This window comes from Oncorhynchus gorbuscha, linkage group LG10, assembly GCF_021184085.1.
Source record: "Oncorhynchus gorbuscha isolate QuinsamMale2020 ecotype Even-year linkage group LG10, OgorEven_v1.0, whole genome shotgun sequence".
Classification (NCBI taxonomy): Eukaryota; Metazoa; Chordata; class Actinopteri; order Salmoniformes; family Salmonidae; genus Oncorhynchus; species Oncorhynchus gorbuscha.
The window spans coordinates 68,473,611-68,497,632 of NC_060182.1; the positions used below are offsets into that span (position 1 = coordinate 68,473,611).

The following is a 24,022-nucleotide window of genomic DNA, read 5'->3' on the forward strand; positions in this document are numbered from 1 at the left end:
AATTGATCAAGAGTATATGCTAAATGACTCAAATGTAATTATGATATAGGCCTATTAAGATGCCATAGACCGACTTGTAGATCTATCTTTTATTCAAATGTAAAAGCACATAGAAATATTTAATTTAAAACGTGAATATAAACATTTTACAGTATTGTTGGTATTCATATTTTACTTGGCATTAGATCATATTAGATGTGTCATATTTCTGGCCCAGTTTCTAAACTTTACAGTAGCCTATCTTGAGTCTAGCATTCAAGCTGTTGTTGTTTTTTTAAATTGCATAATTTGGACAATCTACATATTTAACTATTTTAGGGATATTCAATGCAGTCTGAGACTGGTATAGGTACAGTAGCTGCTCAACAGGCACTTGTAAAGGCATCTGCATTTCCTTTGTGTGGGTCTTGATATTTGAACCCATTCTAGCCAATCAGAGCGCAATATGTAGAAGCGCTGCCGTTTGAAAGATTAGAAAAAATATTTTAGGGAAACGTAGTCTGCAAGCAATGTAGCTAGCTAGGGCAATTAAGATTAGATAAGAACAAGAGAATAGTCATATCGTTTTCGACACATGTATTCATGAATAGTAAATAGTATAATATAGATTTAGGCATACTGTACTATAAATTAGCTAGTACAGCTATGATAATCGTTATTGAGCTAGCTAACTTTCTAACGTTAGCTACAGCATGCTAGCTAACTGTTAACAGTGGCGAACGTGGGCTTGCTACACAATAATGATAGCGCCTAACAGGGTCGGTTCTGCTGGGACTGGATAGTTGGCACAGCGGTTGTTTTTATTTGATGGTCGACCTAGCTCGTTGCAGGTTGTGTTGAAGGATTTGGTTTGTCAAATTAACGTTAGATGGATTGTTTTGAATGAGAAGAAGCGCGTACACAGAGTTGTTGCTGATTGAAAGGAAGGGAAGTGCGGACGTGGGATAGTTAGCTAGGCACTTTTAGCTAGCTGTTATGCTAACGTTAGAGAAGGATACGCATAGATGATCTGCTAGTTGGCTAGGTAAATTGGTAGCCGTGTTGAACATTTTAAGAAGGCACATTGGAAGTCATTGTTAAAGTGAAATATGAAGATCATTGAAAGAAATGTGATGCGTCTGGCTGTTGTGCAACACCTTCGTGCTGCTTATGGGATAAAGACGAAGAATTGGAATAAAAACAAAGCTCACACCAGCTGCAAGTTGACAGTTAGCTATTCGGTAAGTCTGTTTTGTTTAGTTTGCAAGCTAGATTAGTCAGCTAGATAAGTTCCTTGTTTGTGAAACATCCTGCCTGACTAATATGCATCATTCGGTGCACTTTTACCAAAGTAGCCCCCATGACTCACAGTTCCATTACATGACACAAGTCATTGTATGAAGGCGTCTTCTGAAGTTGTTTTTTTGCTACGATCCCCGACGCTCGGGTTGACCATTAACATGCATCGCTTGCGGTACAGTTTTGGAAGAAAAATGACCTTTCATATCAGCGAGAAATATATATATATATATATATATTTTAACAAGGTTACATTGATACACACCTTGTTAGTGTTCCCACACATTACATTGCAAGTTTATGGAAAACAAGATGCAACCACCTGTGCTAATGAGCTATCTAGCATCCTCTGAACACCTGTGTAAGCGTAACGTTACAGTAACTCTGGGAGTGAAACAGAAGTGTAGTTTTGTTGGATGGAGGCACCCACAACTGTATTTATCTGTGAAAAACTGCTGCAGTACAGTAAGTGTATCTTTCTAATTTGAAAGATTATTCCAAGCTGATCAAAGATAACGGCCATATGTTTCGAAAGCCGTATTGCTAGTGATTTATAAAACACATCGTTCAGATTGTTGTTCATGTGAGTCAGTCGTGGGCGAGGCTACGGATCCCAAACCGGCTGCGCGCGTGCGCTATCGTGCATACATTAATTGTGCCCCCCCCCCACAACATTGAGTTGTGCGTTTCAGGTAAAATAACAAGATCTTCTACTACAATTAATCCACACATAAAACGGCCAACCGAATCGTTTATAGTCATCTCTCCTCCTTCCAGGCCTTTTCATCTTTGAACCTATATGGTGATTGGCATCTACACTTTTATCACAATGACCTGCAAAACATTTCTCCTTTCAATCACCCCCGTGGGTATAACCAATGAGGAGATGGCACGTGGGTACCTGCTTCTATAAACCAATGAGGAGATGGCTTGTGGGTACCTGCTGCTATAAACCAATGAGGAGATGGGAGATGCAGGACTTGCAGCGTGATCTGCGTCAGAAATAGGAATGACTTCTATTTTAGCCATTGGCAACGTGCTAACATGGATTTCTAAATGTATTTTGTGACGCAGACCACACCGCATTATGTGTCTGGTCTGGTCAGCATATAATGATGGCTGAGAACTGTAGGAAGAAGGCAGAATTCTGCCTAGAATTGTCAAGAGTTAACTTTCACCCAACCCCATTTGTTAAGCCTATCATTGTAATTCACTTTCATTGTTGGATTAATGTTAGTCTGTCTGCTAGCCCAAGATGTACTCTTACTGAGTGTAATGTTACCGTTACTCCTTAAGGTCCAAGGACCTTGTGTTATGTTCAGAGATAGACTGACTCTGGCAGCCAAATACTCAATCTAAACGTGAATCTAATAAATGTTGTATTCGGCGGACGTGATTGGATTTGATTCTTAGTGTAATAGGTTTCTAGAAACAAAAAGCACTTTACTTTCGTATCATGGCTGCGTGCGAACACTAACCCTATAAATTATTTCTCTGATATGAATGATAAGGTCCTTATGCTTCCAAATCCCTACCACAAGCGATGCATGTTTATGTTCAACCCGAGCATCAGGGATCTTAAAAAAGGATCCCGTAAAGAATGTCTTTGTCCAATGACTCTTATGTGTAATGAAATGGAACTACATGTCGTGATCAAGGGCTAGTCTGTCAGCCAGAACTGAGTTGGAGGTTCACTCCCCAACAAGTAATGGTGTTAAGGGGTGGACTAGCCATAGCTATCTAAGATTTATGTATTTAACTAGCTAAGTGAATTGTTCCTTGTCTCAAATGTGAGTCAAAAAATGACAATAGATGACACATTTGGGTCAGTCTGCCCTGTTATAAGAAATTCCTAAAGAGGCATACATAATAGCACAGACTGTTTTATTGAGCTTGGTGATGAGAGAGTGGCTCAAGGAATGCTTGCCTTTGGCAGGTAGACTAATTTGATTTAAGGCAATTGGTTTTGTCCATTTAACTCACACATTCTCTCAAATGTACTGGCAGGAAATATATTAAATAAATTGCACAGGGCTGTGGTAGGCTATAGGCTGTTGTTTTTCAAAAGCACATTGAAGCACTTGTTTTCTCGTCTCTCCCTCTAAAATACTGAAGAGAACTGTTTGGCACTTGGCAGGCACAACATACAGTTAGCCTGTATTTGATCAGGTGATGAGTTATAAACTACCGCCTTGGGCAATGGAATGCGTAACCATTCTAAACCAGTTGTCATTGCCTTCTGCTGAGTAGGGACGATTCACATGTAAAGACTTGAGTGCCCTTTCACAGATATTTCTGTGGTGTGGTTTGATTGATGGGGTACCAAATTGAAGTTTATTAGTGAGTTAGGCCTATATAGGTGGATTAAACCAGGTGCCGTGCAAAGCCTTCCTTGTTGAAATCAAACATGAAGTGGAAATAATGACGTTTGTTTTTGCAGGTGAAAGTGTTTGGTGTGCCGCTGGAGAGCCTTCCGCAGTACAGTGTGGAGAATGGCAGTGTACCGTGGTAAGATAAACACCTGTCTTAGCTAGAACTTCTACTACTTTTTAACTCAATATTTTGTTGTTCTCTATTTGTGTGTGTTAGTCAAATGATTTGTCCTTTTCATGGTCTGTTTCTCCCATCCCCTTGCTTTCCCAGTTTTCTCATGGATGCGTGCACAAGTCTGCTGGAACATGTGGATACAGAGGGTTTGTTCAGAAAGTCTGGTTCCATTGTCCGCCTGAAAGCACTCAGGGTGAGTGATGGCTGGAGCTTGACCCTGCTGCAGTTGACCTTGATATGAATAGGGAGGCCCTGGCTGCTGGGATAGTTAAACACAGGGTATCATTGTTTGTTTTTGTCTGGGTAGGCGAAGTTGGATATGGGTGAGGAGTGCCTGTCCACTGCCCTGCCGTGTGATGTTGCTGGCCTGGTCAAGCAGTTCTTCAGGGAGCTACCAGATCCTGTTCTGCCCACAGAGCTGCATGATGCCTTCCTCAAGGCCCAGCAGCTGCCCACAGAGGAGGAGAGGACCTCTGCCACCCTGCTGCTGTCCTGTGTACTGCCTGACAGAAACATGAGCATCCTACATTACTTCTTCGCCTTCCTCCACAAAGTCTCTCAGAGGTACAATTTCACAAGTTTGTCTCGTAATTAAATAGTATATCTGTACCATTTTGAACTGGGGCAATCATTCTTTCCCACCCTGGTTTTGCTTCGTCTCAGAAGTGGTGTGAATAAGATGGACAGCAGTAACCTGTCTGTGATCCTGGCTCCCAACCTCCTGCACGCTGGAGACGGGGCAGACAAGATGAACGCCAGCACAGAGAAACGCCTCAAGCAACAGGCAGCCGTGGTCTACTGCCTTATAGAACATGCTCTGGATTTCGGTAACAGTTCAAGCTTTGTTATTGTAGTGTCACTAATCAAGTGGGCATTAAATGTGGTAGTTAAATGTAAATGTCTATAGCTCACAGTTTCTAAATGTGTCTCTGTGGTAGGTGTGGTACCTCAGTTCATCATGGAGAAGATTCCAGCCATGCTGGGCTGCGAGGCTGCTGTTCTCTCCCCTACTCTAGATGGATTCGAGGAGTTAGACACAAACTCTGGGACCAAGAGGAGACACAGGCGCAGTTTAGGAGGTCAGATACACTGGAAAAACTGGGCAGGACATTGCTTGATGTAGAATACATTTATTCTGTATAGCATTTGGTCATTGAAATTATCATGTGCTGTAGGCTTATCGCTTTCTCAGTAAAGCTCTATTGAATTTCCCAAATCCGGAATGTTTTGTCTCGCATTTCAGATATGGTCAATGGAGCTCGGAATAAGTTAAAAATAAATAGAACACCCACAAATACTCCCCAGTCAGACGGATATGGTAGGTATTTATTCAGGTTAGGTCACGCCTCCTGCCGTCAAATGAGAGCATACCCCCATAGCTCTAACACATATACATCTCATCCAGTTTACAACAAGGAATCAGCTGCTTGACTTTCACAGAAATTAAGAAACTCTTCATTACAATTTGATCGCAGGTGGTTTTCATTTGCTCATATGTAGTGAATGAGTAGCAATGCTGTCTGTCTTGTTAGCATTTTTTCCCTATTATGTTAAATGATTTGATGCTTGCCCAAATTGTCTTGCCTACTCTTTGCCTTGCCTACTCTTTGCCTTGCCTACTCTTTGCCTGTGTGCTTGTCCATTGGCTTTAATATTCTCCATCAATGCAAATCCAGAATCCCTGCAAATTATTTCAGTTGACTCTGTTCTAAATCATTTTCATTGGGAAACTTGGGGAACATAAACCTAAATTCACTCATGATTTTCCCCAGTTTTTTCTTCAACTCCTGTGATAATTACTCCCAACTCCAAGAGAAAACTTCCTTTGGAATCTGGTCAAAGTTATGGCTCCAGCAAGAAACGGAGATCCATCAAAAAGAACCTTGTTTTAGAGTTACTACCTAATGCTCTGTTTGGTGGAAGCTCTACTCCTGTACCAGGTAACGCGGCCCTATATAATCAAAATGGGTGACGTAAAAATAATAATAAGAAGACTAAAAAGAGTGTGTGCTGAGTGTTCCCCTTCGTTCCTGTTGTTCAGGATACACGGACCCCAGTGCTTCGGAATCCCTGAACTCCTCCCAGAATGCATTGTCCTCAATTGGGAGGTCCAGCAGGCAGTGTGCCAGCTCTGCAAGCAGAAAGAGCAAACGACTGAGTCACCGGCATGTTGTCAACCGGTACATACATGCATGTGGTTTATCAAAGGCTATTTCCCAATCCTATGTGGTAATGACGATGCATCCTGTTCCTGTATTCAAACTGATAACGATCTGAAACGCACTAACCTTCTTGAATATTTGTATTTAATTATGTATAATATGTCTAACTTGACAATGGTTGAAACGGTATGCTCACATGTTCTTGTCTGTTTTTCAGAGTGGAGTCAGGGAAAGCTGGTTGCTTCTCTCCCAAGGTCACCAAGAAAGAAAATGTTTGTAAGTCCCTGCGCCTGCGCTTCAGCCTGGGCAAGAGCAGCAGAGACCCTGTAAGTTTAGATCCCCATGTATGACCTCACACTGATTATATGGTCCTCAAATTGGAGGGAAAGCCTGCTCTCAATCCCAGCCTTGATGACCCCTGTTTGCCTATTGACTTTAATTGTACTAATCGAATATAAATAATGAACAGTTATGCATTAGGGTGCAATTGTAAGGTACAATTTAGCACGGAAGCACTTATTTCTAATATTTTTAGGTTTTATTTTTAGCTTAAATCTTTGGATTAACTACTTACATTTTGTCTGTCGTTTTATGGCAGTTTTAGCGTATTCGTGTTTAGTTTCAATAATGCATGGTGGGTTAATAAATTGAACGGAGCCCATTTTAAGACATTATTATGAATTTTTCCAATAAGTGAAACATTATTGTTTACATGACGAGAATACCGTTATTTCTGCATGACTGTTCTGTAACATTTGATGGAATGTTTATACTGATTAACTAGTCAACCAAGATGTTTATACTCTCAATGCTAGGATATTAAATATTATTTTAGATTTGTGAAATCTTAACATTTTAAGACTTTTAAAACATTTAATATATTAACCAAATATTATATTTACATAAACGGAACTGTAACCTGGTTTAGGTACGACAGTAATTTTATAGTGCGTCATAATGATGTATATTTGCAATTTAATAAAACATTGACCAAAACATTTCTTCAGAGTAACTTTTTACCATACTCCAAAGACCCTTAAATTCCAATCCATCAGTCATACATCTAAACAACGTTCTAGTGCACGGCTACATCTAGATGCTTCCATCCCAACAATGTCATTTCTCATTCCATGCTGGCGATTCAGAAAGAGGGTTCAGAGTCCATTGGTTGGCGACTTGCCACTCAAGAGAGCACCACCAGTTTTCGTTTCACCAAAGATGCCGAATTTAGCCCGACTGTATTGCGAAACAAGAGCTCGTCGAATGGTGAGTCCATATTTTAAAAACTAACATTCAAAATGTACTTTCATAATTAATGTGCTAAGAGTTAAAGTAATGCATGAAATGGATCAGTGTTTGTGTTATACGTTGTCCCTTGAGGGAAGCGCTGTCTGCTACTGCCCACTGTACTCAACAGGCTCCAAGTTCTACAGTAAGTCAGAGGACAACCTGCTGACCCCCCAGTGTGACGACGGCAGTGCCTTCCGGGCATCCTGGAACGGGGAGACCCCTGACGAGGGTCTTGTCTTGGGCGAGGGCTCCTTCACCGACACACCCATGAACATGTGCCTGAACAACAACTACTACTCTGAGCCTGCCATCGTGGTGGCCAAGCCCCCCATGGTGGCCAGCTTCCCCAAGAAGCTGTGCTGTGGCTCCAGCGCTGAGAGCCTGGAGAGTGAGGGCTCGTTCAGCCAGTCCCAGACCGGGCCCACCTTGCTCAAGATCAAAAGAGCCTTCACTGAGTCACACCACAGTGCCCCCTCAGGAGAGGACAAGGCATCACACCCTGAGAACACTGAAACAGATTCAACTCCTTCTGAATCTTCAACACTCAAAGGTGCATCACCAAACAAAGAGAGTTCTAGCATGCCAACACCTCACAGGTGTCTGGCTGATGACCAGAACATCACATTTGGTCAGATCAAGTTTGTTCCTCTGTCTCCCTTGTCTATAGACGGCACCCTATTTGAAGTCGGAAGGAGTAGCAGTCTGTCAGAGAAGGCCTGTGACCAGTCGCTGTGTGCTGGTGACAGCGGTGACAGATCCGTGGAGGGAGAGGCAGAGACTGTGGTTGACCAAGTGAACTGCAGTAGGCTGATCGATGCCCTGGACATCCAGAGCCCTGCTCACTTCACACGCAGCATGGCTGCTGGGGTCCAGAACACTCTATACAGAGCCTCTGGGCTGGAGTACTTTCAAGAGCTCAACACCCCTCTACCCCCCATGGGTACAGTATCTGTAATGGTAGATGTGGCTGTGGCATCCCCAGAGCCCAGCACCCATCCCCAGAGGCAGGAGCATCAGCAGGTGGAGCTTCCCTCCCCAGGCACCCTGGAGACCCGCAGGGTAAGGGTGGCAGACCACATCCAGCGCTTCAACAAGCTCGTCCTGTATTCACCTAAATCACAGGCCAAAGCAGTCAGGTCCCCTCTCAAGTTCCAGCGTACTCCCGTGCGCCAGTCTGTCCGCAGGATCAACTCTCTACTGGTGGACAGGAGGCCTGCAGTGGTTGGGAACACCTTCAGCCGGACCCAGGACACCCCTGTGGGGAAGGCTGTCAGCCTGGAGAGTGGCCTGTCTGCTGGGGCTCAGCTTCAGCCTTACCAGTGCCAGGCAGACAACCAGGGAGGCCCCCCAAATTACAAGGGCCGCTCCACAAAAACCCGCCCTCCTCCTGTCCCACCCAAGAAGACAGCCAGCATCATGCGCAAGCCTAGGAATTGCGCTCTAGGCGACGTGACCAACAAGGTACAACCTAAGGCCAAAGGTGACACACCCATTAAGAACAGCCCAGGAGGTGAAGGTCAGAAGTCTGTGGTGCAGCAGGTGGCTGAGAGGGATGTGTGTTGCTACAGAGGCTCCCCCAGGAACCCCCTCAACGATGGCAGACTGCTGTCAGCCACCAAGCCCATAGACCTCTAGTCTGGTAGAACTGCTCCCTTTACAATGCAGGTCTCCCTATCTGGAAATAGACAGTCACCGTATGACTCCAAAACATTCCCCTCTATGGTTTCAGGGTTTAATTTATTTTAATTTCTAGATGCTGTTCTCCGTGAGTTGTGTTTGGGGTGACTGATCTATGGCACCTTTTTTTACTCTTGTTGGTAAAAATTGAGTTTTGCAAATGCATATCAGTGTAATGGAATGAGTTTGTTTTGTAGTCTGTTCGACTAGTGTGAAAGCCAATGTTCAACGGTTGGGTGTATGGCTGGAAGTTTCCAGATTTTAGATGAGCTTTTACTTATCTTTTCATTGAGTTTGTCATTTGGTAAATGTCTACAAAGCAAACTGTTTCCCCTAAAAAAACATTTCATGTATTTTCTTTAAAAAATATATATTTTGCATTGGATTAAACATATGAACCGATCAAAGCACCTTTTGGGCAAATTTATTGATAAAACCTTTCAAGCGATATTGATTTAATTCACCTCTGCAGTTACAGTCCTAGTATTTCCAATCTCTTCAGAAGTATTGCATTACCATGTGAATTTTTGTTAAATAGAAAAATTAATCAAAACATTCAGAACACTTGTTTTTTTAGTTGGGAATAATTCATAATACTGTGTGCATTTCTCTGCACTAATGCTGCAAAAGGAAATTGTATTATAATTTAAGGAAACAACACCTCGACATCACTACTGGTCCTTAGAGTTTCGTTCCACAAGGGGGTGTACTATAGTCACTTGTTTGGGCAGCTGCAATGTAGCATGGGTACTGTATGTAATTTGTCACTAGTCAGTGGCAAAACTTGACTATAGGACCTAGGACTTCAGACTGACATATATCTTCCCGTTTACGTTGTATCAAATCAATAAAATAGCATCGCTTAATACGCCCGACATATCTTCTGTAGTCCGACCGTTCTCGTCGAGGAAGAGCCATGCTTTTTGATGACGTTATGAATTAATCAAACAGACCTGGCTGTGCTTCGGGCTGCCGCGCACACAGAGACCACTGGCATTGACACGTGTGAAATAATGCATAAAATGATGCGACCAGAAAAACAAAAAAACTTCACACAACCTGTGGTAACCTAACACCACGATCACACCATCACCAATACCGACAACAGTGTCACATCAAAGGTGACAGGCTCGTGGTGCTGAAACGACATCGACTTTAATACCTGTGCACTCCATGGCTCTGAAGGAGAGATCGTTTTGGTCACATAGACACGGCTGGTATGGTGACTGCAGTCACCCACAGCATCAAATAATGTTAAAGAATATGCAGCCCATTTACTCCCCATGAAATCATAACAATAAAATTGCATTGCAAATATATTTTTAGAACGTTCTTCCCCCTAACCGGTGATATAAAGTATAAATGCAACAATGTTTCATGATCATTATTTTCAGAGAGATTGCTAACAGTAAGTGAGCTGCAACAACAACAAAATGCCACTCACCAGGTGATGATTTGTAAACTAAGTTTGAAAGTTTATCTTGAAAAGGGTGATGCTAACAAATTAGCAACATCCACTTTGAAGTTGATAATATCCACTGCAGCTGCTTTTGCCATTGTCACACTACTACAACACAAGCTAGCTAACACTGATCACATTTACATGCACACCAATATCCCATTCTTATTCAGGATACTTAAGTATTCTGTTATTGAGTAGATGCATATAAACACCATACGTATCCTGTTTACAATAACCTGAAAAGGCTTGTATCCAGGTTATGAGAAACCCAGATAAGATGCCTGGGATGTGCTGATCTTAAAGGGGATACTGTGCCATGTAAACATTTTATCTCGTTTACTGTTTTTGTTTGCACAGGCTCAGTTGAGCATATCATGGGTGTTGTGGGATGTTTTCATCTGATGTTCAAACAAATCACTTCAAAAAGTAGGTTACCTGTGCGTTTCCATCCACTGTAATTCCATAATTTATTTTACAGATACTTTGTACTGGACTGTATAGCCTACTGGCTACTTTCACCCCTAATTTAGAAAAGTTTCTGCTTATAATGTCTGACATTTGGTAGGCCATATTATAATTTTTTACACTTGGGTGGCCATTTGTTTATTAGGTATAGTTAGATACATGCAGATTCTCTTCTGTCATGACTTGTTGCCCCAGAAGACTAAATAAAGTAGTACTCACCAGAATGTCTTACATTTGTAGAATGAATGCATTAGTAATTCATACTTAACAAAAATATAAATGCAACAGTTTCAACGATTTTACTAAGTTACAGTTCAGAAATTCATTAGGCACTAATCTATGGATTTCACATGACTGGTCAGGGGCACAGCCATGGGTGGACCTGGCAGGGCACAGGCCTACCCACTTGGGAGCCAGGCCCAGCCAATCAGAGTGTCCGTATATTTGTCAGTGTCCATATATTTGTTACTATTCCATTTAACCCAAATGACCTTAAATGAGGAATATTCTGTTTATTTGTGGTTACAGGGATACTTGTGAGCAGGATATCAAATCTGCATGTAAACAGCTTATTCCAAATAAGACCTGTAAAGCAAATTCAGACATGATCCGAAAATTGGGTCGGTGGCTCTATGTGGAAGGTGTGATGCAATTGCGGAGCCTCCTTAGGCATGCAGAGGCCAAATTGAGTTCCGTACCGCATTGCGGGCGTGCCTCTCAAATTTTGTAACATTGCAGAGTGCTATATATATTTAGTAGCTCATAAAGCTCCACATTTACAGGATTGTTTGACGGTAGGTGGGGTCAGGATGTCTTGTATAAACTCACTTCCTTCACAACAGCTCTGTGCTGCTCCACGGAGCACAATAAGTATTAGAGGCCGTATCACCATAAATGCTGCACAGCCAATGCAGAAGTTGGATTGGCCAAGCAGTGCCTTTAAGCGGGATATGAGCTACTATGCAGAATACTGTGCGCATGTAAACTTGGTCACTGTCACACTACTACAACACAAGCTAGTTAATATTATTAGCGTTAGATTGAGAAAACTGCTTGAGCCACTGATATTTTTTATTGCGCTCTCAGTAGTGACATATCTCAGCTTTCACTTTTTTTTCTTAAATGGTCCCGACTCCCACCCATTTCAAGTCAAAATGTAATTGCTTCATTCCTCTGTCACTCAAATTATGCTCTAATACAGTTGAATGGCAGAGGCACAGATGGAACAATGAGACAGATATTTCACCGGATGTATAAATGTGAAGCATCCGGTTGGCGTTTCCACTCACTACTAAATATGGTGGTGAGAGGAAGCCCAGTGGCCGGTAGTGGGGAAAGATGGAAATTGGCTGATATTCTGCTAACCAATGAAACATTTGATCTCAATGCAGTTCTGTTTTCAAAACAAAAATGTGTTGTTTTCAAAATGAACAGAGTGGACAAAGTTTTGTAGAGTTTACCCTTTGCAAAAGTTAAATAAAATTGCAGTTAGTCTGTGGTCTATATTGGGTTAGTTATAAAAAAATATTTGGCTTAGGCCTTCTGTCCAGGTTCTGAAGGCCTAGCCAATGGCTGGTTGAGTTAGCTAGATTTTTCTACCTAGAGACCACGAAAGGATATCCTGATTGGATATTATTTTCCTCTTTAGTTTTAACCCTTCTCTTTTCAACACAAATGGAAATCAGAAGATAATTTATTGTAAAGATGAAATATAAATTTTAATTAAATGTAATAAAATAAAATAAACATACTTTCTCAACAATAAATCCCTTACGGTTCCCCACTGGGACTACTCCAGCAGATGGTGCCATGTCTTTTCATTTTGAGAATGTCTATGCCATAGGCTGATGCTACTCTCACATACAAGAGAGGCTCTTTAAGGCATATCACTAGCTTGATCCATAGGAGTGTTGCATTGAATAACCAAATGCTATCAACATGACATCACTAATTCCTCTCAGTTGAATTGAAAGTTAGTGTGCCTGATAACCTCAAGCAAATGTGCACACCTTTATCACTGGTATAATGGAGTTTTCAGATGTGATCAAACTATAGTTGTTATGAAGGTGCTTAGATGTAAAACAGTATAGACTGAGGGGAGGGGATATGTGGATAGAGTTTGAGCACTGGACAATGGTCATAATCTGGAATAGGATATAGAAAACATATTCCTCTATGTCAAATCAAATTGTATTTGTCACATACACATGGTTAGCAGATGTTAATGCGAGTGTAGCGAAATGCTTGTGCTTTTAGTTCCGACAATGCAGTAATAACCAACAAGTAATCTAACCTAACAATTCCACAACTACTACCTTATACACAAGTGTAAAGGGATAAAGAATATGTACATAAAGATATGAATGAGTGATGGTACAGAACGGCATAGGGAAGATGCAGTAGATATATATATATATATATGCCATTTAGCAGACGCTTTTATCCAAAGCGACTTACAGTCATGTGTGCATACATTCTACGTATGGGTGGTCCCGGGGATCGAACCCACTACCCTGGCGTTACAAGTGCCATGCTCCTCTACCAACTGAGCTACAGAAGGACCACATGGTATAGAGTACAGTATGTACATATGAGATGAGTAATGTAGGGTATATAAACATTATATTAAGTGGCATAGTTTAAAGTGGCTAGTGATACATGTATTACATAAAGATGGCAAGATGCAGTAGATGGTATAGAGTACAGTATATACATATGAGATGAGTAATGTAGGGTATGTAAACATTATATTAAGTGGCATTGTTTAAAGTGGCTAGTGATACATTTTTACATTAATTTCCATTATTAATGTGGCAGCAGCCACTCAATGTTAGTGGTGGCTGTTTAACAGTCTGATGGCCTTGAGATAGAAGCTGTTTTTCAGTCTCTCGATCCCTGTTTTGATGCACCTGTACTGACCTCGCCTTCTGGATGATAGCGGGGTGAACAGGCAGTGGCTCGGGTGGTTGTTGTCCTTGATGATCTTTATGACCTTCCTGTGACATCGAGTGGTGTAGGTGTCCTGGAGGGCAGGTAGTTTGCCCCCGGTGATGCGTTATACAGACCTCACTACCCTCTGGAGAACCTTACGGTTGTGGGTGGAGCAGTTGCCGTACCAGGCGGTGATACAGCCCAATAGGATGCTCTCGATTGTGCATCATTAGAAGTTTGTGAGTGCTTTTGGTGACAAGCCAAATTTCTTCAGCCTCCTGAGGTTGAAGAGGCGCTGCTGCGCCTTCTTCACGACGCTGTCAGTGTGAGTGGACCAATTCAGTTTGTCCGTGATGTGTATGCCGAGGAACTTAACTTACTACCCTCTCCACTACTGTCCCGTCGATGTGGATAGGGGGGGGTTCTCCCTATGCCATTTCCTGAAGGTCTCAACCATCTCCTTTGTTTTGTTGACGTTGAGTGTGAGGTTATTTTCCTGACACCACACTCTCAGGGCCCTCACCTCCTCCTTGTAGGCCGTCTCGTCGTTGTTGGTAATCAAGCTTACCACTGTAGTGTGGTCTGCAAACATGATGATTGAGTTGGAGGCGTGCATGGCCACGCAGTTGTGGGTGAACAGGGAGTACAGGAGAGGGCTCAGAACGCACCCTTGTGGGGCCCCAGTGTTGAGGATCAGCGGGGTGGAGATGTTGTTGCCTACCCTCACCACCTGGGGGCGGCCCATCAGGAAGTCCAGTACCCAGTTGCACAGGGCGGGGTCGAGACACCTCTTCGTCTGATGATGAAGAATAGGAATCATCGGACCAGCACGCAGCGTGGTAAGTGTTCATAGTAAATGTAATTAAATAAACTGAACACTGAATGACAAAAAAAAGAATGACACGAAACAGTCCTGTAAGGTCGGGAAACAACTACCCACAAACAAGTGGGAACAGGCTACCTAAGTATGGTTCTCAATCAGAGACAACGATTGACAGCTCCCTCTGATTGGGAACCATACCAGGCCAAACACATAGAAATACAACACACAGAACAAAACAGAATGCCCACCCCAACTCACGCCCTGACCAAACCAAAATAGAGACATAAAAAAGGAACTAAGGTCAGGACGTGACATGTAGGGACAGTTGTTTTAGTTTTTTAGTTTACTGGTATTTCCAGAAAAATCCACTAGGTTTGCTGCATGTAGAAAAACGTAGGAAATGTTCTTTAATTGACACATGCTGTCTCTAATCAATTAACGTCTGGTCGTGCATAAGTGTTTGGTAGGGGGATTGCCTAAACCAGGGAAGACAGCTCTACGAATCTTAATTGCACTAAGACTGTTATTTGGCAGGGAATACTATTTGTAGATCAGTGATTCTACACCTCAATTTGAGCAAGGGGTAGCCTGACCGGGAGACGAACTCTGGTCCAGCGACTGTCAAGCCAACACATTAACCGGGGTAACGGTTAAGGTTTTGGTTTGACAGGTTCAAACCTCTTCAGCGTAACGGTTAAGGTGTTGGCTTGTAGCAGTAGCATTTGCATGTGGATCATTTTAAAAATGGGTTTAATAGTAAATAGGTATTTTTTTTAATTGTAAAAATGTATTCCTGTTTAATGTGCCATAAACACAACCAGTCATGATGTTTTCATCTGATTGTCAAACAAATCACTTCAGAAAGTAGGTTACCTTCACACGTTCTTCCAAAATTATTCCAGCATCCGAACAGGTGGCTGAAATTACAGTATCTCACCGGAGAAAGCATCCATACTCTTTTTGGCCAGACAGCGTCAGATACCTGGGCTACACACAGATGACGATGGCAGTATCAGCATCACCTGTCTTTTTACTAAAGAAATGCATATTTTATCCCCCTAGAGCCCTCAAACTCAACTCTAGACCTTGAAGCCAATTCCATTTATTTGTTCATTGTTCCCACTAATCAGGGACTGATTTAGACCTGGGACATAAGGTGGGTGCAGTTAATTATTAGGTAGAACAGAAAACCATCAGGCTTTGGACCTCATAGGGTAAGAGTTGAATACCAGTGCACATAGCCACGGGAAATAGTTTGAGGGTGGGGGGGTCTGAGAATTACCAGCTCTACAGACGGCTATATCGGTTTGCTCATACAGGACTATTAAAGCCCCATTGCACTACTTTTGGGAGAGAAAAAAAATCTATATGTTTTTATTATTATTTTTCAAGGGGGACTGCAGCACCCCTACTTCCCGCGGCTATGCCCCTGCCCTAGACTCTAAGGGCTGGGTTTATACTAAAGTAGCCTCATCGAGAACCAGACTTCCCTAATATGGTCAACCTGGGGAAGTTCATGGCAGAAAAATTGAGAAATAGTGTTGGAGACCCAGTGTAAATCAGTGACGCCTCGCTACACTTGAAACCAATCAAATGCCTTGCTTGGGCGGAGCTCCAATAGTGCTCACTAACTATTGGACTATACTAGATTATTTCCGTCCAGTTTTTATGCAAATAAAGTCATATCGTATATAAAAAACAGGACGTTTCGGTGTAATTTTATAAATGCCAACAGATCATTTGTTTGTTCGACATAGTGCGACCTTTTTTGTGTCTGTAAAATGTATTATGTGGGAAATGTTGGAAACGCCTTTTATGCACAAATATTGATATAATAACCATCATATAGTTCTCCTCCCACTACAACTCGGGAAACCATGCAGTTTATTAGGCTACAGATTAAATAAATTATGATGAACTTCACAGGGTGGTGAAAGTGCACGGTGATAAACTTGATGCTGCTTTCCAATAAATATCGAGGGTCTTATTCTGGTGACGTGATCGATGCTTGACTATCGTTTGACAAATATAAATATTCTTGCTCTTATCCATAATAATCTAATCATGTAGACTATCCAACCCGCACAGCCTACCTTCATTGTATCTACAAGAAGTTGGCAACGAGTCCATTTGGTGGAAACATTGGTATTCCAGAATATTTGCATGAAAATCTGTCGCCAATTGGATGAAAATCAAGCTAGTTTTGAGGAAGGTTGGGAAATTGCCGATTTTAAAACCCCGTCAAAATATGTTGATGTATGTCGAGTTTGTGTATGAAACACAATTAAGTTTTCTCCAGGTTTTCGTCCATTTTCTGCAATGTTGCAAACTAGCATATGGAATAACTCTGCAAAATGTGTCCTTCCCGGTCGGAAAACAGTGATGAACATAACACGTTCCACCAACGAGCATGTGGGGAGTTTCTAGAAATGTAACATCCAATCAGAATCTTGCTGCTTGAAGTCAGCGGACCATTGAAACCAATTTTGCAATACAAAATTCTCCAGAACTGCAAGAGAGGCAAGAAGCGACGTGATTTTGGAGGTGTGACTACTACTAAGCTAATGTATGGAATTGATTTAAGATGGTAATATCAAGGATAATTTAGCTATTTGATTTGGACATTTTGGTGCATTCGTAAAGTATTCAGACCCCTTGACTTTTTCCACATTTTTCTACATTACAGCCTTATTCTAAAATAGATTACATATGTTTTTTCCCTCATCAATCTAAACACAATACCACAAAAAAATATGTTAAACGTTGCAAATAAAATGAAATATCAAATTTACATAAGTATTCAGACCCTTTACTCAGTACTTTGTTGAAGCAACTTTGGCAGTAAATACTGCCTCAAGTCTTCTTGGGTATGACGCTACAAGCTTGACACACCTGGATTTGGGGAGTTTCTCCCATTCTTCTCTGCAGATCCTCTCAAGCTCTGTCAGGTTGGATGGGGAGCGTCGCTGTCCTGTTGGAAGGTGAACCTTTGCCTCAGTCTGAGGTCCTGAGCGCTCTAGAGCAGGTTTTCATCAAATCAAATCAAATCAAATTTTATTTGTCACATACACATGGTTAGCAGATGTTAATGCGAGTGTAGCGAAATGCTTGTGCTTCTAGTTCCGACAATGCAGTGATAACCAACAAGTAATCTAACTAACAATTCCAAAACTACAGTCTTATACACAGTGTAAGGGGATAAGGAATATGTACATAAGGATATATGAATGAGTGATGGTACAGAGCAGCATACAGTAGATGGTATCGAGTACAGTATATACATATGAGATGAGTGTGTAGACAAAGTAAACAAAGTGGCATAGTTAAAGTGGCTCCTTCATCACACCATGTCCCGTTAGTCATGAGGCATACGCCCCCTCCACTCTTCTTACCAGAGAGATGTTTGTTTCTGTCGGCGCGATGCGTGGAGAAACCCGTTGGCTGTACCGCCCTGGATAGCGTTTTCCCAGTAAGCCATGTCTCCGTAAAGCAGAGAACGTTGCAGTCTCTGATATCCCTCTGGAATGCCACCCTTGCTCGGATTTCATCAACCTTGTTGTCGAGAGACTGGACATTGGCAAGAAGAATACTGGGAAGTGGTGCGCGATGTGCCCTTTTTCGGAGTCTGACCAGAACACCGCCGCGTTTCCCTCTTTTTCGGAGTCGTTTCCTTGGGTCGCTGCATGCGATCCATTCCGTTGTCCTGTTTGTAAGGCAGAACACAGGATCCGCGTCGCGGAAAACATATTCTTGGTCGTACTGATGGTGAGTTGACGCTGATCTTATATTCAGTAGTTCTTCTCGACTGTATGTAATGAAACCTAAGATGACCTGGGGTACTAATGTAAGAAATAACACGTAAAAAAACAAAAAACTGCATAGTTTCCTAGGAACGCGAAGCGAGGCGGCCATCTCAGTCGGCGCCGGTGTGTGTGTGTGTGTCTCTGTACGTTGCTCTGTTCATCTTTGCATCGATCCTGACTAGCCTCCCAGTCCCTGCCGCTGAAATACATCCCCACAGCATGATGCTACCACCACCATGCTTCACCGTAGGGATGGTGCCAGGTTTCCTCCAGACGTGACGCTTGGCATTCAGGCCAAAGAGTTCAATCTTGGTTTCGTCAGGCCAGAGAATATAGTTTCTCATGGTGTGAGATTACTTTAGGTGCCTTTTGGCAAACTCCAAGCGGGCTGTCATGTGACTTTTACTGAGGAGTGGCTTCCGTCTGCCCACTCTATTGGTGGAGTGCTGCAGCGATTGTTTTCCTTCTGGAAGGTTCTCCCATCTCCATAGAGGATCTCTGAAGCTCTGTCAGAGTGACCATCGTGTTCTTGGACACCTCCCTGACCAAGGCCCTTCTCCACCGATGGCTCAGTTTGGCCTAGCAGCCAGCTCTAAGAAGGGTCTTGGTGGTTCCAAACTTCATCCATTTAAGAATGATGGAGACCACTGTTCTTGGGGAACTTCACACACTGACTCAGAACTCTATGGACAATTCCTTCAACCTCAGGGCTTGGTTTTTGCTCTGACATGCATTGTCAACTGTGGGAACTTAAATAGACAGGTGTGTGCCTTTCCAAATCATATCCAATCAATTAAATTTACCACAGGTGGACTCCAATCAAGTTGTAGAAACATCTCAAGGATGATAAATGGAAACAAGATGCACCTGAGCTCAATTTCGAGTATCATAGCAAATGGTCTGAATTCTTATGTAAATATGGTATTTCTGTTTTTATAAATTTGCAAACTTTTCTAAAAACCTGTTTTCACTTCGTCATTATGGGGCATGTTTTGTAGATTGAGGATATGTTTTATTTAACCCATTTTAGAAAAAGGCTAACGTAAGAACATTTAGAAAAAGTCAAAGGGTCTGAATACTTTCTGAATGCACTTGTATACATATATTTTTTTAATGATTTGATGAAATATTGAATTTGCACTTACTGCTATTAGCCCAAAGAAATGCATTCAATAACAAAATGAAAAAACGGTCAAAATTGTAGTCAAAGGGGAGTATTTTTCGAAGTGTCTGTCCTATATCTGAGAGATGTAAGAAACCCTAGGAAAAACAAAAATACATTTTTACCATAGAATTACCTCTATACCTTTAACGTGGAAATGCCCTAATAACTTCCATACATTTTTCCACTCAGTACTGGCTTACCTTCAGAGGAGTTGCTTGTGGAGGTCGTAGAGCAAAACGGAGAACGCCATCATGAGAGCCTCATCTTTCCCTAGAGGGGTCAGATTCATTTGTAGGCCAAACAGACGTTTTTTGAGAAGACCGATCTTCGAAATGTCTCCTGGTCTGACAAGCACAGTGGTAGCTCTGCCACCTTCCACAGATGCAGTGGATTGAGATGCAGCCCATGCAACAAAAACAAGTTTTTAATGTATTTATTATACCTCGAGCTGAGAAATAATTGTAATATTTTTTGCTTAAGATTTCTTTATGCCCACCCCTTGATGATGTGAGGCCTGAGGCAATTGCCTCTTCTGCCTGATGGTAAGTCTGACAGTGTGCATCTCGATGGGTGTGTTCCAGCGGTAAGCCTAACGAAGTCAGTGGAGGTGCATCTGCAACAGCCGAAAGTCACACACTGTAGTGGATCCACAACAGCAAGGCTCAGATCCACATGGCAGTATCAACATACCTGCTATGGTTTGTTTATAAAAGTTTTTCTGTATAAATGTCAAAATAAACTCCTATACCACCATATCACGCACTCACTGAAAACATAATGTGTGGTCAATGGTGGAAAAAGTATTCAATTGTCAAAAAGGTCTCAAGAAAAAGTGACCAAGGAAAATACTACTTGATTAAATGTCTAAATGTATCTGGTTTTAAATGTACTTTTGTACAGTGGTGTAAAAAGTACTCAATCATCATACTTGAGTAAAAGTAAATGCTATACATCAAATTTCTTATATTAAGTCAACCAGATGGCACCATTTGTTTATAAATGGACAGACGGGGGCATACTCCAACACTCAGACATCATTTACAAAGCAGTTTTTGTGTTTAGTGAATCTGCCAGATCAGGCAGTAGGGATGACTTTATATTGATAAGTGCTTGAATTGGACCATATTGCTGTCCTGCCTGAGTATTCGAAATGTAAGGTGTACATATCTTCTTTATGAATGTAGTGGAGTAAAAGTTGTCAAAAATATAAATGGTAAAGTGTCGGTACCCAAAAAACCGTGTGTCAAAAAAAACACCCTAATGATTGGTTGACATATCGTGCCTCCCAACATGAAGGTGATGGCTGCATGGTGCAGTTGGTGAGAAGCAACTGCAGCGACTTTAAGGCAACTTCATCACATGATTTTTGTAAAGTTCATGCAGTCCACATGTAGTCGCAAGTCGGACAATTCGTATACCCATAATGCAGAACACTTTGACAAAAGAGATCTGTGATCCACTCGAGCTCGCCTAATATATGCTGTGCTGCTGGTGGCAATTGCCGTGTCCAAGAGGATCAAACCCGTTATGTATCATGGGTAAATTGTGACTGAATGACTGATCTATAAATAATAATGCTCTCTTAGAAAAAAGGTTATGGATAGAACTAAAAAGGGTTATATTGCTTGCTTCATATATGGCACCCTGAAAGGTTCTATATAGAACCTCTTTGTATGGTTCTTTGATCAGAAACCCAGGGGTTATTCTTCACTGAACTAAAATTGGTTCCAAGTAGGGTTATATATGGAATCAATTTCGGTTCTATATAGAACCTTTAGGGGTGCCATTTATGAAGCAAGCTTATAACCCTTTTAGGTTCTATGCAGAACCTTTTTTTTATAAGAGTGTGAGTAGTTTATGATGCGAAGTTCTTTGTAGATTAGTCAGTCTGCAGTGGCATGCACTGTCGGATGCAATGTGGAACACGCCCAGTGTCATTTCGAGTCTTAAATTGCCCCTAATTTACCTTATTTTTTATTTTATTTTTTACTTCGGAGAGGATCAGTTTGAGCAAATAAGGTGTAGAATCACTAATCTACAAATATCATTCCCTGCCAAATAATAGGTTTTGTGCCATTTAGATCCGTATAACTACTTCTACTAACTACTATAGCCTCCTCTGACTAATTAGACGACCCCCACCAAACACTCACGCACAACCAGAGATTGATTGATTGGAGGCTATTTGTAATTTAAATAACATGTCCTATGATTTTCTACCTGCAGCCAACCTAGTGGATAAGCCAACAGAGCTGGAAACCTGGCTGCAGCCAACCTAGCTGGAAAGTACTCGTCAAATACATTAACCCACCAAAACAACTGGCCTTAGTTATCCTATTAAACATAAAGGTTTGTAGACTGTCGTGTTTTATTTGAGACAATTGAAGTAATATAAGCCTGATGTAGGCTATCTAATTATTTATGTTTAAACCATCAAGCCACGATGGAGTGTTCAATCTGTTGAAAAAGTAATTGCACACAATGGACCCTGACGAGGTCTGTCAACTAATTGAATTGATTCAGCAATATGAATAATATCCCCTTGCTGGCATCTCAATTAATTCCCTTCATATCACACTCATCGCACTCCTGTGCACAACCGTAGACGTGTTCTGCGTGTATTTTTATTTGAAAGCCAGTTATATTATGGCTTCACATTGTGTTGCTGCGAGGATTGGCCGCCAACCATGTGTTGCGCAGATGGGGAGTAGCCCAGTAAGCCTACAAATAATGCAGGACTCTGACGAGCAACAGCGTGGAGAGACTCGGGATGTATTGTTATAACTGCAAACATGGCCAGGTCACCTAATACACATTTTCAGAACTCAAAAGAGCCTATGCAGACGGTCAGGTCGCTGAGGATATGATAGGCTACCTCAGGAAAAACACCTGACTACCGAATATGAGGAAGCCTAAGTAGGCATAGCCTAAGGTGTAGAATACTGTGACTGGTTTATCCGACAGAAAAATGAATTTGTTTTATATTTGTTTTGTATTTGAAGATATATAGCAGGTCATGAGTTTATTTGCCAAGGTGAAATAACATAGGCTTATAGTTCGTTCGTTGTCCTAAAAAAACATGTAGGCTAATTTATATGCTAGGCCTATTGAAGCCTAAACACACTTGTGATAGGCTATCACTTTTGCTTACAAACTCCGTCTGTTTGTAAAACGGTCTTAAAAACACTTGTGTGTGTGATGGGAATTAACTGAAGTGAGACAGAGGAGCCCAGGCGGAAATGTCAATAATGGAATTGGACTTGTCTTGAGTAGCTAATGTTTTAATTTCTAAATAACGAAAGTGTTTTTGGCTGTTACCCTAAATATATTCTCAGACGTCATGCTAATTTCTCAACATTTCATCCCTGCACAAACAGTTTCCAACCAATTACGCACTAACTAATAACTCTAAGAACACTTTATTTTCTGTTAAACATAAGTCTAATTTAAATACATCGTTATTCGCCTACTCAAGTTGGCTCAAGTTGGCTCGACAGGTGATATAAAGACTTGGTCCAGAACATATTTTCTCTTAATTTAATATGGCTTATTCGTTTCCCAATCGTAAATAATAGTAGGACTAATTTCTAACAACTTGTTTCTTTGGTGAAGTAAATGCATCCAAGTAAAAAACAACTTTTTTAAAATGTTGTTATTTTCCAAATCGAAAAAAGCTCACTAAAATTGTAATTTCATATTAAATAACACAATCAATAAAAAATTAATAATAATAACTCAATAAATAAATGCATTCAATTGAAAACGTAATTAAAATACATTTAGGCCCTACGTTTTGTGGAACTTTGCCTATGATATTCAACATAATGATTTGATTAAATCTACCATTTACATTTGTAGGCAACGTCATACAAATAGCCTATATACATTATAAATTGAACCAAAAAATGGTAACTTATAATTCCGTTCAGCCGCCTGCATTGTTATTTGTGGTAACATTTTCTTATACAGTCCTGTCACTTGGCACTGTTTCAATTGGCATTCACAAATGTAATTATCCGGGACCATTATGTAAAGATCATTAGCATGCATTTTATATAATGTCAAAAGCAGACTGTAAAATAAACCATTACTGGCCCCTCGCCCCTCTCCCCCTCTCTGTTAAACTAGCCTATAGACAATTAGAGATAAAACAGTTCACATGCAGTTGAACCAAATAGGCTATACCTGCTTTATATTTATGACATGCATAACATTCCCAAATGTGTGCCCAGTATAGCACTGAAGTCTGCATGGTTTCCATGAAATTCGTGCCAAATTCGTGCTACTCCCCCTCCCCCATGGTATTCTTAAAGTGGGTTCGAGGAAGTGTTGAGGGGGCGGGTAGTTTTGATTTTCCTTGCATCGTGCTTAGCCAATAATGTGGAAGGATATGTTGTGCACATCTCAGCTGACAGACAT

The 24,022-nt window shown here is 41.4% G+C and overlaps 1 protein-coding gene across 4 annotated transcripts; it reads left to right on the top strand.

Moving 5' to 3' along the window:
* Positions 1-464: 464 nt before the first annotated feature.
* LOC124046427 (rho GTPase-activating protein 11A-like) lies at positions 465-11,105 on the top strand. 4 transcript variants are annotated; one of them, XM_046366778.1, is made up of 13 exons: positions 466-1,220; positions 3,719-3,786; positions 3,922-4,018; positions 4,133-4,389; positions 4,489-4,652; positions 4,764-4,904; positions 5,069-5,143; positions 5,598-5,765; positions 5,867-6,005; positions 6,205-6,313; positions 7,133-7,253; positions 7,405-7,827; positions 7,945-11,105. In XM_046366778.1, exons 1-13 carry the CDS (start codon positions 1,089-1,091, stop codon positions 8,910-8,912), a joined length of 2,862 nt encoding a protein of 953 aa, XP_046222734.1. In that variant the 5' UTR covers positions 466-1,088; the 3' UTR covers positions 8,913-11,105. The 4 variants fall into 4 exon arrangements, with proteins under 4 accessions (XP_046222732.1, XP_046222734.1, XP_046222731.1 ...); XM_046366776.1 differs by having other exon boundaries at positions 465-1,220; positions 4,492-4,652; positions 7,405-11,105; XM_046366775.1 differs by having other exon boundaries at positions 7,405-11,105.
* Positions 11,106-24,022: the final 12,917 nt, after the last annotated feature.

What these genes read in the sequence shown, in the direction of transcription:
- LOC124046427 (XM_046366775.1), top strand. Translation starts at nt 1,089, where the DNA reads ATGAAGATCATTGAAAGAAATGTGATGCGTCTGGCTGTTGTGCAACAC. An exon ending in AGTTGACAGTTAGCTATTCG is followed by an intron (nt 1,221 to 3,718) that starts GTAAGTCTGTTT and finishes TTGTTTTTGCAG; the next exon opens with GTGAAAGTGTTTGGTGTGCC. An exon ending in CTCCACAAAGTCTCTCAGAG is followed by an intron (nt 4,390 to 4,488) that starts GTACAATTTCAC and finishes GCTTCGTCTCAG; the next exon opens with AAGTGGTGTGAATAAGATGG.